Source organism: Micromesistius poutassou, assembly GCF_964030765.1.
Source record: "Micromesistius poutassou genome assembly, chromosome: 15".
NCBI classification, from domain to species: domain Eukaryota; kingdom Metazoa; phylum Chordata; class Actinopteri; order Gadiformes; family Gadidae; genus Micromesistius; species Micromesistius poutassou.
Window position 1 is genome coordinate 1,231,236 of NC_140285.1, and position 16,879 is coordinate 1,248,114.

The window sequence follows — 16,879 nt, forward strand, 5'->3', positions numbered from 1 at the left end:
AAGTATGTGATACATCGCATTTAAGTATTTACGAGCTATAAAAGTATTATCAGAACAAAACAATGGGAACCAGGTTTTGGTTACACAACTTTGATTGAACAAACAACTAGGCCTACAGTGTAATAGGGAATTAATAATTAGGGATTCGTTTTTGCAATGCAGATGCAAAACATCCCCAAACCATATCAACCAACCTGTTCCACCACACACACGCACACGCACACGCACACACACACACACACACACACACACACACACACACACACACACACACTAGTGCATTCTCTTTGTTGTTATTTTGACTTGTTTAATGATGTGTTTCCCTCCTGGCTCTTCCCTCCTGGCTCTGCCCTGTTTGCAGGAAGGTTACCGAGAGCCAGTGTGGCTGTCTGGTCGTTGCGTGCCTGTAGACCTGATGCAGGTTTCTCCCCATCATGGTGAGTAGTTCCAGATCTGATGGGCTGCTCATGGCAGTCCTTGAGCAGAGATCAGATGCAGGCGTTCTGTGTCTATGACCACTGCCTGCGTGGGAAAAGGCTCAGTCCGGTTATAGGTGGGCTACAGTGAAATCAGTTTGATATAGAACCACTCGTGTCTCTTGTATATGCCCTGGCAACCTGGGCATGCATGGGCTAAATCCTTTGTGGAATTACTTTAAATGAAACTATTCCACGATTGGAATTTGCTCAGGGTAATCAACACGGATGTGAAAGACTAAATGTTCCAGTTATGTGTTTCATAACTAATCTGATTAGACATGGTTAGACATCCAAGATAACAATGCTGGAAGGTAATTGTTGTCGTTTTGCAAGGTGTGTGGGGGGCGTGGCTTGTCTCGTAGCCTCCAGCGCTCCGTCTTTGGGTGATGCTGTGAAGGCAGGCCTCTATCGTTTCTAGATCCTAGGGTTCGAACGTACAGTGGGCGGTCCCTCGATCACATGCCAACCAATGTTTGGCTGGTGGCGGAGAAAGGGACCGCCCATTGTACGTACGGACCCTTGGATCTAGAAAGCATTGCACTTTGAAATGGCAAGCGTCGAGTCAAGTATCGTTGCACCGTCGCGCAGACTTCAAAGCGGTGAGGCAGACTAGAGATAACGCACCGCTGGTTTTTCATACAGGCTATCTAAAAATAATAATACTTAAAACGAGTTACAGGCTAAGGATATATTCAGAGATCATTTCACTCAACGTAAGGATTTATGTGGGGCACTAAAAAAGGAAATATATTGCGCGAAATAAATCGGCGTATTGAGGAATTATGATGGACCCGGAGCACATTGACTGACTTTTTTTTCCCATCTCTGAACATCTTTGAACTCGACTTTACGAATGCCTTCATGGGACATTAAAATGTGTGCTGCATCTTCATAATCGGAAATTTGGCAAATTGCTGATATGTCAAGGATATCAATTAACCCCCCGATCGTGTTTATCCTGGGACTCACGTTCATTTTCTTACAAGGTATGTATCATAATGGATATAACAAATTAGCGCTAATTTGTGACGTGTTTACGGTGTTTAAGAGATGGAGATGGTTGGTGATGGAGTTGCTGGCGGAAAGGGAGTTTATTTCCCTCATCTCTGTTGATCGTACTCGTGTTAAACTGCTATAGGAAGTGGAATATTGGAGTGAGTTGATGATTAAAATGACCTCCATCAACACCAGACCGCGCGTCAAACTCAACCACACGTATAGGCCTACTACACCTAACTAATCAGCGACTGTAATTCATTACAGTAATCTGCCAATAATACAATAGCAAACACCTCATCTTATTTCCCTAGTTAACCCCCCGATAATACCCCATTGTTTGACTCATTTTCGTCTCCAGGTGTCTCCCTGACCCCGGTAGAGTCCGGGGGTGAACCGAGGGGCCTCACGGGGCTCCGGCGGGAGGAGCCGGGGGCCCCGTCCAGCCTCCGGGGGTCCGCGGGGTCCCCGGCGGAGACGGGGGCCAAGTCAAGAACCAAACGCTGCACGTGCTACTCCTACAAGGACAAGGAGTGTGTGTACTACTGTCACTTGGATATTATCTGGATCAACACTCCTGAGTAAGGAATGTTTTCAATTAATTAGGCGCACTCTGCCCAAGGGGTAAATATAATTGGTTTGAACCGAGATAAACGATAAGATCAGTTATTGATGCTACCATTGCTCTCGCACTCTGATGAGACTGTGAACTAATGCCAACCGTAGAATAGTATTCCAGAAGTTCAGCCCCGGGGCTGCTGACACGCTGCCACACTTCAGGTTTAAACAAGAGCAGGAGATAGAATTTGGCTTCTGTGACAGCTCTGCGCATGGGATACGGAAACACCTATTTCTGCCAGTTGTTAGTGTTGCCTATTGCGCTCCCGTTCTTTCCTCGTCGCTATTTTTGTCGGTTTGGTATCGTCTACCGCGTCTTCCTGGCTCTTCTTGTGCTGTTTTCTGGGCTGCAATGTGGACTGTAATCCCACGTGGGCTTGATGCTTTGATCGCCTCATTCAGAGCTAATACTGAACTATCCATGGTGCTGATGCAGGGAGAGCCGAATGATTTAGGCCAGAGACCACGGGGGGGGGGACTAATTAGTGTAATAATGTATACATAGATATAGTAAAAATATGTTAAAAATACCCCCCCAAAAAATCGATAAATAAATAATATGTATAAACCCTAGTATACATACAAATACACAGATTCAGACACACACACACACACACACACACACACACACACACACACACACACACACACACACACACACACACACACACACACACACACACACACACACACACAGACACAGGAGCAGTACACACACATTCTTGACACCGTGACATATTGTACCCAGAGACCCTGAAACAACCACCTACACCATCACCAGCCCTTTATTTCCATTTGTTTCATTTGTGGAGGCATTTCCTCAGGGCTCCATTCCCTCCCCTGCGCTGTACAAGATAAGGGTTGCAGACCCGTGTGTAGCGGGCGATGTGCCCAGAGATGAGAGAAGGGAAGAGTGTGCCCAGAGAAGAGTGTGTGTGTGTGTGTGTGTGTGTTATCAGCCAGGACAGTCTGATCCAGGCTGGCAGAAATAGATTGATAGAGAGACGGGCGGGCGGAGCCACACCTGACAGTGTGACAGCGTACAGGGAACCGTCCCGCCGCAACGCTGCGTCACAACGCACTCATGAGACGGCGACACGCCAACGCCTATCATACCGACAAGTTCAGGGCTGAGTTACTGTCTCTGCCCCCCCCCCCCCCCCCCCACCTCCCCTCACCTCTGCCTTCACCCCTCACCCCCCTGCCCGCTATCCACTACAGAAGCACCTCCCAAGCATGTGTGTGTGTGTGTGTGTGTGTGTGTGTGTGTATGTGTGTGTGTGTGTGTGTGTGTGATGGTTGCATAGGGGCATCGCGCCGTAGAGCAAAAGCTGGTTCTCTTACGCTGCGTAAAAGTTGCAGATGTCGGCTCAGGCTCCTGAGTCGCAGAGCCGCGTGGATCATGGTGAGAGCCTTGACACAGCACACAGAGATCAGCGTGTTGTTTAATGATGTGTTCCTAACCCCCTCCGGCCCCCGCCCGGCATTCTGCTGCTCCCCCAGATGTTTAGTTAATTCATGAATGTAGCGCTGAACATACGAAGGCTTGGATGTGTCGGCTGTCTGATGTTTCACACCTCGACCTGCCTAAGGGCGCAAGGCATGGAGAGTGTAACCACAAACCACGGCACATGAACCTCAGATCACAGGGTTCACGTCAGAAGTGTAGAAAAGAGAAGCGTAACCAGGTGCAGATTCCATACCCCCGGAGAGCAAACATGAGGGGGTATGTTACAGGGCTGTATGAAGAGTGTTCGGTGTGTCGGTCATTATTCATCCTGTCCGCTCGTGGTGATTCATAACCAATGCTCAGTGTTTCAGTCCATGTATTTGTGGAAAACCACAAATACTTGCTGTTGCCTCATGTTATCACTATGCATGGCTTCTGTCTAACAGCGGCATAGTGCAGACTGCTTCCACAGAGATTGATACCATGTTACGACCCCCAACCCCATCTCTGCTTCACCGGCTCCCCCACCACCTCCACCACCACCACCACCTCCCCCATCACCTCCCCCACCACCACCACCACCACCACCTCCCCCATCACCTCCACTACCACCTCCACCACCACCTCACCCATCACCTCCACCACCACCACCACCTCCACCACCACCACCACTACCTCCCCCACCACCACCACCACCTCCACCACCATCACTTCCCCCATAACCTCCCCCATCACCTCCACCACAACCTCCCCCACCACCACCACCTCCACCACCACCTCGCACATCACCTCCACCACCACCACCACCACCACCATCACCACCTCCACCACCACCACCATCACCTCCCCCATCACCTCCACCACCACCACCACCACCATCACCACCTCCACCACCTCCCCCACCACCTCCACCACCACCTCCCCCATCACCTCCACCACCACCACCACCTCCACCATCACCTCCACCACCACCACCATCACCACCTCCACCACCTCCACCACCACCTCCCCCATCACCTCCACCACCACCATCACCACCTCCACCACCTCCACCATCACCTCCACCATCACCACCACCATCACCACCTCCACCACCACCACCACCACCTCCACCATCACCTCCACCACCACCACCACCATCACCACCACCACCACCATCACCACCTTCCCCATCACCTCCACCACCACCCTGCTCCTTCCTTTATTGGGGGCGCAGGGCTCCCCTCGACCCCCCATCTCGGCGTACACACAGCCTGCTTTGTTGGGGCTTGGCTCGTCTGGACAATCGAGCGTGATTAAATAGGTTGAATATGTGATCCGCAGATCGCAGTAGAAAACCCCAACACACAAACACAATGGCTTGTTTAGTTTTTATGCCAGGGTAGGAGATTGGAATTGAGTTAGATTGAGGTTGGACCGTTATCAGGTCCATTCAGGAGGTTGGCTGGAGAGAGCATGAAGGCATCCTGAACTTCTCTCAACTCAGTCGTACATCTGGGAATTTGCGTCAACTATTTGATCACAGTTAATGAGTCGTTCCCATTGGCTGAGCACAATGCTCCGCTCTGTTTCTCAATTAAATTAAGTTAAAATAATATTATGTTTTTATTTTATTGTTTGTATTATTATGAATTATTATTAGGCCTACTATTATTATTAATTAATTCATTGTTATTACTATTACTATTTTTATTATAATTATAATTACTTTCATCAGGCCAAGGTTTTTATGACAGCTCATAAAGCTAACCCCAGGTAGCGAGGTGGTTGCCAGCGGTTTCAGATGTTTTCTAATTATGTTTATTGTGTTCTGTGATGACAAGCATCATGTTCCACCAAATGAGTTCTGAACATTCCTGTTTAATCCCAGTATTCAGAAATCCTTTTCTCTTTTTTTTTTTTTTCTTTTACATTCACTTCTGAACATTTGCTCAAGGGCCCTGAAAGTGTTCCTGGAAAGGGTCCTGAAAGCATTGAACTCAGAATCCTGTCTCCCGAAAACCAGTCGATACTTGTACGACTTGTACATATACTTGTACTGAAAATCACTTTTACTGCGTACAAATATGTTGCGTACAAAGAGTTTGTTTGAATGCATTTGAGATAGGATTAAAGGGCAGACATACCTGTTGAACAAAGTCAAATAACCAAAGCACACTGATGTTAGTTTTTCATTGCGGGCCGTTGCTCCTAAAACTACTCACTTTCTTCTCCTCGGAGAGAGAGAAACAACAAGAATTTCTAACCATTCTAACCATTGATTTCTAACCATCAGCACCAGGAATGTCTCAAGTCTCTCAAGTTGGTTTCACAATCCCATCAGTTGGTCGTACCCACACTCAATCACCCCGAGGCTGCTCTTTAGACTCATTCACGATGAATGAGTTCATGATGATTGATTCAGTCCATTTCGTTTTTCTGTCCGATCTTCTCGGTTTGTTTCCCTGACGGGCTCTGTCCCTCCTCTGTCTCCCCCCCCCCCCAGGCGCACTGTGCCCTACGGGATGTCCAGCTACCTCGGACCCCATCGGCTGAGGCGCGCAGCCGGCGCAACGACCCGGGCCCCGGGGGAGAGCGGGGAGACGGGGGAGACGGGGGAGGAGGGGGAGGAGGGGGAGGAGGGGGAGGGGGGGCCGGACGGCTCAGCGCTGTGTTTGCGACGGGCCGAAGTCTGATCGGCAGTGCCTAGACTTCTGTCAATCAAGGTGAGTCCTCCCCCGACCGGCCACCTGTGCTGCCCTTCAACAGCTCCCTGCTGATTGGTTCCTCTGTGCCGTACGGACGACGGTGCGCTATCGACCTCTGCCTAATCCGCTGCTCTGTCTCCTCCAATCACAGTGTGCCACAGACGACCCAGGGCCCCAGGGACGGTCCACCCCCAGGATGACCCCCAGAGTCCCGCCCTTTTTACGACCTTAAGTCGTCCCCTCTGGTGGGGGGGGGTGGGGGGGTGGGGGGGGGGGGGGGGGGGGGGGGAGGGTGGACTCGATCTGCTCCCTGAGTCGTCGTCCCCCCCCCCCCCCCCCCCCTCCTCCCCTCTCCTGCCACCACCCCGCCCAGCTTTCCACTTTGGCACTCAGAACAAAAGACTCCCTTTCTTACACCGGAGGGGGAGAGGAGAACGAGGGCACGAGCAGACATTCCTCCTCCCCATAACTCCCGGGACGAGTTCCGTCAGGCAGAGGGCCCTCCGTGGGTTCACTGAACGGCGGATCCCAGACCCCCCCCCCCCCCAGGGGCCGTCAAGAGTCCCCCGCTGTCAGGGTTCTCCTCTGAGAACCTGGGAGAACCGTCACCGCCGGCTGTGTTCTCGTAAAGCGAGAGTCGGCTTCACGCACACTTTGGAAAAAAAAACAGCAACACATGGAAAAAAAAGATTCACAGAACAGTGAATCGGGCCGTTGAGGTCGTTTTGGTCCTGTTTGTGACCGACGGAGAACCCGAATCCCGGACCCGTGGACACTCCCTTCTGTTAGCGTTAGCCTAGCGTGACGGTTTAGCATAGCATAGCTAGCATGAAGATTTGTGATTCTGTCGCCGTCTGGTTGTCTGATGTCTGTCGTCTCCTGGGGGATAATTAACAACATATATATATATATGCAACACTTTGTAAGCTATCAGTTTTTGGGCACCTTTGGTGTCACGGTCGACTTGTCTCCGCTAAGAGAGAGAGAGGGGACGGAGTCGAGAGGAATATGTACACAACTAACAACTTGTTAAGGATGGGGGCCATGTTTTGTATAATGACAACCACTGTAAGCTAAAACATTTTTAGCTCCCCATCCCTGAATTCAATTAGAAATGTTTAGTTGTAAGGATCGTATAATGCAATTGTCAATATATAGTCAATGATGTTCTATACTGAGAATTTATTTTGCTCGTTTCGTTTTGACTTATTTCTTTGTTTTGCTCTTTCACCTGTGCCCACAGTGACGCTATACAGTATATCAATGATATGACACAGCGGACATTTGTATAAAAACATAATAATATGCACATTTTAAAGGATTATTTGTCAGCACACCATCACATGTATCTGCAACACAGTCTCACTCCGAGAACGTCAAATTCCGACAAGGGCACTTGGCAAGGGCACTTTAGCGTCAGTCACTGACGGGAAAGGTACCCTTTGGCGTCGCCTGCAGATGGAGAGGGGATTCAATTCACTACAATGGAATGCCATCCCCGTCGATGTTTGACGTTCAGACCGGGTGCTCCAGCAGCCCATTCACTCCTGTATTAACCCGACTACGGCTCTAGTAGACGTTGTGAGCATCTTTCCTATTGGATAGTTATTAGAATTTTTTTATGTGAAAATGGCGGACATACTTTATAATAACATGGTTGCTATGACGGTTGCTATGGACGATTGAAATGCATTGGTTTAATTCACTCTGGGTTAATTCACAGCCCATTCACTCCTGTATTAACCCGTGCTGGTATCTACACAGCATAGACACAAATACTCAAATATGTTTTGTTATGAACTGTATTATCCAGAACCAGAGGTATTTAATCCAAAGATGGGCCACAGTTCTTTAAAAGTATTATATTATAATTTAAATAAAATATATACTAAATACCAAATGCACAGTTGAATGCTTTTTTTGTGTGTAATGAGAAAGTGAGCGACGTTTCTCCAGATGTGGAGAAGCCCACAATAGAAGATGCGTCTACCGCTTGACAAATTGCCAAACCTTTAGATAAGTAATATCTTAATAATACCTTGTGCACAACCCTCCAGAGGTTTCCGGGCGGACACACCCGAGGAATTCACTCTCCGTCGCTCCTCTGTGGAAAAGAGACAATGAGGTGTTGTTGAATTTACAACCTGTTTTATTAAAACAGCCCCTTAAGCTACACAATCCAGGCCCTACTGTTCTGTCCCCCCCCCCCCCCCGCCCCCCTCATCTTAAAGTCCTCCCAACCCAACCCCAGTTCCTCCCGCCCCGGGGGTAGGGATCAGACTGAGTTATCAGACAGATACCTATCCGCCAGGCCTCCTTGCATCGCTGTGACTAACTATGGAATTCGGGGGGGGGTGGGGGGGGGGGGGGGGGAGGGGGGCACCTGGGCTGGTGGGGGCCTCGTTGCGGGAGGGTATCTCAGGCCTCAGCGGCATAAAACTATCGTGCAGCCACGCCCTTCTGCCACTGGGCTATTATACCTGTGAGGCCAGGGAACAATCCGTTGTTAATGTAATTTACGGCCAGTACATTGGAGCGGGGATCTTGAAATTACACGCATGCAGTAAAAGTATGCGTGTAATTTTTTGAAATTGAAAAGAGGATAAGAAGCATTATGAGTGGAATGAGTGGAAGGTGGTCAGCGCACATCAAAAGGCCACATGATACCTGGTGCGGAGAGCACAAAGACAACCAAGCCTCCTGGAATGTCCCGCTAAAGTCAGCCAGGGTAAACAAGGCCATGTTCCCACAATGCATTATGGGAAGGGGCGTCCACGCCGGCTCTCTTCGTGGCTTTCACACGGTTCGCTTCTCATGTTCCAGTTCATTATTGAATGTCACGGCTCTCTGCCTTTGCCCTTTGAGCAACATGTGCATGATACGTACATATATACACAGGGACACAGAGCAAGCTCCTGTTTTATTTGCTGTGGTATATTGACATGCATATACATACGCATGGGTGATTTGTTCTGGGGATGTGTGTCCTCGATTCATATCTTGAAATAAATATATAGGTCCACTTTTCGTAGAATGAACCGCGTTTGTATTCATACTTTTGTAAACGTACGTCCATACGTCAATATTAGTCATGAATTGAACACGAACGTGGCGGAGGTGTGAGTGTTGCTGCTGCGCGGTTGGCTAAGCTCAGGAGGTAGAGCCGGTTGACTTGGAACTGGAAGGATGCCAGTTTGAACCCCGGCTCCTCCTAGCCGTGCGTCGAAGGTGTTTCTGAGCGAGACGCCTCACCCTGCTCCTGGCGAGGTGGCCGTCGCCTTGCACGGCTGACACCGCCGTCGGCGTGTGAATGTGTGCATGAATGGGTGCATAAATGGGTGTGTAGTACATGAGTGTATAAATGGGTGCACGTTGCTCTGGATGAAAGCGTTTCCCGAACGCCCCCTCAATGCGATGATAGGACGGTGTGTAGCTGCAGACATGTTTCATACGAACCCTGGGCGGAATATACTACGGCTGCGACGGCTACTGGTACGTCAACAACACAACCCCACCCCACCTCTCCCCACTTCCTGACGTGACGTAGGGCCGGTATCGTTAACAGGTATCGTTCTGCGGTTTACGACCTAACAGGTATCGTTCTGCGGGGGATGGAAATGACAATGACGGGAAAGTCCCCGCTGGGCGGTTTGTGAACCAAAAACAGCTGGAGGACTTCCAACAATGTGCATTTTAATTATTCATTAAATCACACACACACCCTCTCACTCCCTCGCTCCTGTCGGCGTGCCAACAGGAGCAGAACCAAGCAGGCCTCTTGGAGACGGAGACATCAAACCACAGCTGTGGAATAATCACAAATCACACACACACACACACACACACAGTGTAGCACAACATCTCAACACAACACAACTCATGTCAGCGGAGACCGCTGACAGGAAGTGATCTCACAGGAAGCAGGTGTGTGGGAAAGATGACGGTGAGACCATTAGATGGTTTATGAGTGTGTGTGCGTGGAGGACAAGACACATAGCAGTCTTATCTCACATGACCTGGAGGCTAAGGAACAACAGATGAGCGTTCACTTTTTGCGTTCACAAGTTGAGCACACTCCCAATCCGACAGTTTGAATATATATATATATATATATATATATATATATATATATATATATATATATATATATATATATATACATATATTCAAACTGTTTGAATATATGTATATATATATATATACATATATTCAAACTGTCGGATTGGAGATCGGATTCGGATCCGACAGTTTGAATATATGTATATATATATATATATATATATATATACATATATTCAACAGTTTGAATCCGACAGTTTGAATATATGTATATATATATATATATATATATATATATATATATATATACAGTATATACACATTTATTTATTTATAAACAAGCACATGACTTCTTTAGATAGATTTATTTGTCCTTGCGGAAAATTGTTCTGCGCCATACAGTATCTTTCTTTTGTATATATTCATACATTTGACAAACACCATCTGAAGATAGGAAAAAAAAGATATTACAGAAAGATGAAAACATGCGTCAATCCATACGTGAAGACATTACAAATATTACAAGCACGTGTGCAGGACCAAAGCACTGAAGCAAAGAGTCCCAGGAAGGAGGATACAGTTGGATTGAGGAGTGAAACCATCTACTTAAGGTCAGTATACTGTACCGGACCTGCACATCTGAACATCGCCCACAGAGCACGTCTATAACTTCATTGCTCAGGTCTCCTTTGTCCTGCATGTAACATGTTTTAAACCTCATTGTTACCTTGTTTCACGACGTGTCGTATCCCCCGAGAGTTACAGTATATTTTATTGAACACTCTCGGCCGCTATAAGGGTGGGGCTGCCATTTAACGACAGCGTGAAACAGCTACTTTACGTCACCGTGAACCCATTTCATGGCATTCTTCACGTTGAAGCGGGTTATTATTAACTCTGAACAAAACAAAGCCAGGATGTGATATAATCCAAGAACAGTTCATCTTGTCCAGGTGGAAAAACACACTTTCCGTGTGTAATAAGCCTAATGCAGGGGGCAGTGATGGTGAGAGGGGGGGTGGGTTAAGCTGACCGCAGGCATGACACCACTTTGAACTGAACAAACCAGTGACTGAGTTGACTGAGGGAGGAAAAATACTTTTCTGCAATGTGTTATTACTTATATTACGTATTAATTAAAGGAATTATGGATTTGCGACCTAGGACATAAATCCTCAGTTGTACTTAAGCTCTGACTTTGACTTTCGCTGATAAGGGAACGGTCAGAAAACAGTCTCTAAACAACCTGACCACCAGGCCAGCTGAGAGGGGGGTCATAAATCAGACCCTATTGGAGGTCATAGCGGGCTGAGCGGCGGCGCCTACGGGGTTTCAGAAGAAGATCCCAATTGTCAACACTTTCCAATTGACCACTTGCTCCGCCGGCTGCAGGAGGTCAAGTGGTCACGAGCCAGGCGTGCCTGAGGCAGACGGTAATCCTCTTACCCCCTACAGCCGATCAGCTGCTCTGCATCTTGCGGCCCTGGTTCTGAAATCAGAGGTGAGGGAAGAATCCCAGATAATGGGGTGACTCCTGAATGACTCAAAACTCTGCGCAACTTTTCTGTCACCTCAGGTTGATGGATAACACGCATCACATATGGAAATGGTAGTAATAGTTTAAGTGGGGGCATTTTTTTTTTGCGTTCTTCGGCGTGCACTCTGATGATTGATGAAGGTATGTGTGACACGGCATTAATCACCACAATTCATAAAACGAACAGTGTTGAAATTCCTGGAAAAAGTCAAAGTGTCAAAGATAAGCAAATCAAGCGCCTGCAGGGAGCAGGGAGTTTGTGGCGGCCGTCCGACCGTTTGGGGTGTGACGGCTCGCCTGGAAGTCTGGCGGGGCAAGAAGGTGACTCCCAGAGGGGAGGGGGCCTGCCCAGACCTGCATACAGAGACCTGATACTAAGAGGAAACAGTTTGGGCTCAGCCCCCTGAGGGCAAAACCAAAATCGCAGCGCTGGAAAGCGGCCATCTTTAATGTTCTGAGGTGTCAGCATAAAAAGGAGCAAGACCACCAAGTTCATTTCAACATATTAGGGGAAATATTGCCTGTTTATTATTAATGCCTGTTTATTTTTCGGGTCTCGCCGAGCTAAATACCATAGCAGGAGCAATATACCAAGAACGGGAAGGTTGCTTTGTGATGGACACTACTGATAAAGAATTATCCAAACATGCTTGGGGGTTTCGTTATGAAAGGGGTTCTGCTAGGTTTGAAATCAGAGAGGTAAATTGCACACAGATTTCAGTGTGGGTTTACGTTCAGAAATAGAATATCCATATAATAACATGTCCCATGCGTTGGTTCAGTCCTATCACATGCAATGCATGCAAAGTATGTGTTAAAATTGTAAGAATTACATGGTAAAGAAAGGTAAATAACTATTACGCTCACTATGAGGGATCCTTAACATGTGTGGCCCTGCCTGAACAAAGAGTCTGGCTATGGTCATGTGACGCTCCTGATCCAGACATAACCAAATGCTCAGGCCACTCTGAGTGTGTGGGTTCAGACTTGACACAATTTAATTTCAATATCAATGTGACTAATATGAACAGAATGACATGCTCATGCTTATGCACACACACACACACACACACGACAGACTGTAGACAGACACACACGCTCAACACACAGAGACACACACTCACACTCAATACAAACATACACACACACGCTCAACACACAGAGACACACACTCACACTCAATACAAACATACACACACACGCTCAACACACAAAGACACACACTCACACTCAATACAAACATACACACACACGCTCAACACACAAAGACACACACACACACACACACACACTCAAACACACACACACACACACACACACACACACACACACACACACACACACACACACAGGCACACACACACACACACACACACTGCATATTTGCTGCTGTTCTTCTTTGGGCTGCAGCTTACCCTCTTACCGGGTAATTGCTGACATCTTAATTAGCTGATCAGTGAACACCTGAGGCCAACTGCATGTTGAAGCAGACAACCTGCTGCAGCGCTCTCTGTCTCTCGCAGGGGAGCTCCACTCTCCAGGCCAATACACACAACCTGAGAGGCACTACTTAACAGAGCGAGACATCAGGGTGGCTAAACACTATTTTATCACAAGCGATGGAAAGTTAGATATCTCCTTTAGGTACATGACATAAATAAGCAGGTAGGGATTAGGCTTACCGCTGCGGGCCATTGGGGGTATGAAAGCGGAACCTTTGGGCTGCGAACCAAAGCCCTTACCACTGGGAGACTAACCTGCCCCGTCTGGTTCTCTCCGCTCTGGCTTCCACTGTCAGAGGCGGCACGCTTATCTGGCGCTATCTGATGCGTTTCAGATTTGGCTTTCAGCACGACGTTGCTGAACAGAAAAACAAACAGTTGCAGTTCATCGCTTCTGCTGTTACCGAAGAGGAGAACTCCTTCAGACGCTGAAATGAAGGGTAAGCTCATAATGGACCGTTCAATAATAGTTCCGCTCCTTGATTCTTATTGGCTTAAAGCCGTTGTACAATTGAGCAATCTTACACGAGATGGCGTTCTTGAATGTCATTACTGGCACGCGAAGCACAGCCGTAGGAACGAGGCGCTTGCGCCGAGTTCCGAAGTCCTGTGCTTCAAGTAGGCCTACCAATAATGACGTTAAAGAACGCCATCGAGTGTAAGATTGCGATTCAATAACACAAACCATCTTCATTATCAACAATATTGTAAAATATGTTCATATTGTGGGTTAATTTGCCCTCAAATTCAAGCTTTCTGCCCGAGTTCATCGGCGTCAGAAAATAGTTCCTATAGTAACGATAGCCGACTCTTGGTCAGTTGAACGTTGTTATGGAAACTAGGCTCATGAAAGTAGTTTTGGCTAGTTAGCGTAGTGATACTTTCTGTAATTAGGCACAATCTTTTTGTCCGTTCTTTCACCAGGCATTTAAACACGATCGAGAATGGGAATTGACCAATCTGAGTGCTTGCTTTAACTTGCATGTTATTGAATAGCCTGTGTTTGCGCCACCAATCTCAAAGTTCCAGGTGGAAAAATGATTTGATTTCAATAAATGATTGCATTTTATGTTCCTGTGTGTATTTTGTGAAATCAAACTAGGTAGTCTATCCATAGTAACCATTTTAGAAACTTTAATAAAAGGAATAAACCACTTGAGGATGTGATTTACATGGGTATTAGGACAGATTGGGGATGTTATCATAATATCATAGTCTAACAATGTAAACTGCTACACCCCACCTAGGTTCAATTCAATTCATTTGTATAGCCTAGACACAGACACTGATACACCTCATCCTCTAGGACCTTGTGACTTTACACACTACCTGCACACTACCTCCGTCAACGGACGGATCTCATTGACTTTGCATGGGGCGCTCTCGAAATGCATTGTGGGTATGTCCGTTCTTTAGGCTCTGTGGCCTGCGTGAAAAGTTTCGAAATGTTCAACTTTTCGGGCAGCGACGGATCGCGTTATGCAAGCGGTGCACACAATCTTCCCATGCAGCAGATCTCTGCTTGAGTGTGAGTGGAGATGACTGGTTTGTACTGTGCACAATACTCTTTAGTCAACATGCAACAGGTGTGCAGCCTCCCCCAGCCCCAGAGTCCAATCAGTATAGTATCACTATATATATATATATATATATATATAGTATAGCAAAGGATCCAATTGTATTGTTCCACTGTAACTCCTGACCACTTACTTCTTACCATCAATTGTGTACTTGAATCTCATGAAATGATGTCCAGGGGAATGATGCATTTTGAATCAAAGAAAGCCAAAACAAAACAAGGTAATACCAGTAATAGATGATTACGCCAGCAGAGGATGAAACATGTACAGGTGGGCCTCTGAGGACAATTCTACATTGGAATGAAGCAATGACTTCTTGGAATTTCAAGACAGAATGTAGTAGGCCAGACCGCGTCTGCATGTTTGGGGTTGTTGGAAGTTGGAAGTTGGAAGCTATACTGACAGAGAAAGAGGTCCTCATCAACTTGGATTCGGATGACGTGATAGACAGGCTTGCGGAGAAGAGCAAGCTCCTTCGTACTTTGTTAACTGCATGACGGTAAGACATTACAGACGTTTTTATTATGGAGCGGGTGGCTCTGATGATCTATTCATTTTTTATGCATTGGGGTTGTGCATTGATATGTCCATGTTTTGGTGCAGTTGTTTAACGCATTTAAGTTTAAGTTCACCATCACTGGGGGCCTGGAGCTATCAAAAGTGTGGGGTTGCTTTGATCCCAATCCGTCACTGGCCTGGCGCTCCAAGCCTTCCACTTTTCACCCCTACGCTGATCATTATCCGTCCGGGCCGCAGCGACCTCTGAGTTTCAGAGACACCGTATTTCATTTGAGAGAGAGAGAGAGAGAGAGAGAGAGAGAGAGAGAGAGAGAGAGAGAGAGAGAGAGAGAGAGAGAGAGAGAGAGAGAGAGAGAGAGAGAGAGAGAGAGAGAGACATAGAGAGAGCATGTGGAAAGGGACCTGCCGTAACAATAGCATGGTTACCCTGTAATTACATTCTTCTCATTCTCACTCTGTGTGAAACATTTTGCCGTCTTCTGCCTCAAGGGATGTATCTGAGGGAGGAGAAGGAACAAGGCTCTTTCTTTCATCACTTAAGGTACTCCTAAACTGCTTTCAAACAAACCACCATTTAGTGAATACCTGAAGCCTAACGACAAGAGCTACATTGTGTAATTACTGTACAGAAGAACATCTCATATTTGAAAAACATTTCGTGATGGCGAGGCAGCAACAGCTCACGGGCATGTTCCCTGGGCTGAAGGTAGCTCATTACCGCCATCCCGTGGTGGTTCTTAGAACAGGAACTCATATCTACAGTCAAGGTGAACCAGACAATTGTTTCGTTTTGAATGAGGTCATCGAATTCAAATAGAACACATATGTCCCCGGTTCTAATAGAACATTAATACAATTGAAGGGCATTATCACCGATAATATTTGTGTATGATTACCAGAGGATACGTGCATACTCAGTACGGCCTACCGTTGAGAGATGACGCATATGCACTTTAACAAATATCTGTTAATAATGTTATGGAGCCTTTAGGCCTATCAGACGCGGGACCTTTCATGCAATTTAAATGTTCCCTCACACTTAAACCCCATGTAACCTTTCAACGGGATACTTCACTTGGCATCCGCTATGAGAGACCGCCTTTGGGTTTGTGTTTATCAAGTGAAAATATTTTCAAGTCAATGCCACTGAGCTTTGGGAATGACTAAGATATGTTGGAAGACAATTAGTTTGACAGTTTTGAGATAGGCCTACTTGTGATACTCATTAATAACAAATACAAGGACAGCAGCCAGCTGTTCTCCGAGTTGCAGAAGGAGATTTGTAAAACAAAGTGTTGTGAAGAATCAGACTTTTTCCGTCAGTTTGTCTGAACACTAAAATAAAATCCCTCCGAACAACACGTCAGACTAAAGCGGACATGGTGCTGAACAGAACGGGTCTCAGGGGCTATGGGGATAATTTACATTCGGCGGCACTGAAGGAGAACCAAT

At 47.0% G+C, this 16,879-nt stretch overlaps 1 protein-coding gene across 1 annotated transcript in view; it reads left to right on the forward strand.

Moving 5' to 3' along the window:
• Positions 1-780: 780 nt before the first annotated feature.
• Positions 781-16,879, forward strand: part of LOC311359687 (band 4.1-like protein 1) — a gene marked incomplete at both ends in the record, with an annotated part of 44,377 nt that continues 28,278 nt past the window's right edge. Inside the window, 2 exon segments of the mRNA XM_084479744.1 lie at positions 781-790; positions 1,837-2,056. Coding sequence (XP_084335870.1) covers positions 781-790; positions 1,837-2,056 — 230 coding nt within the window.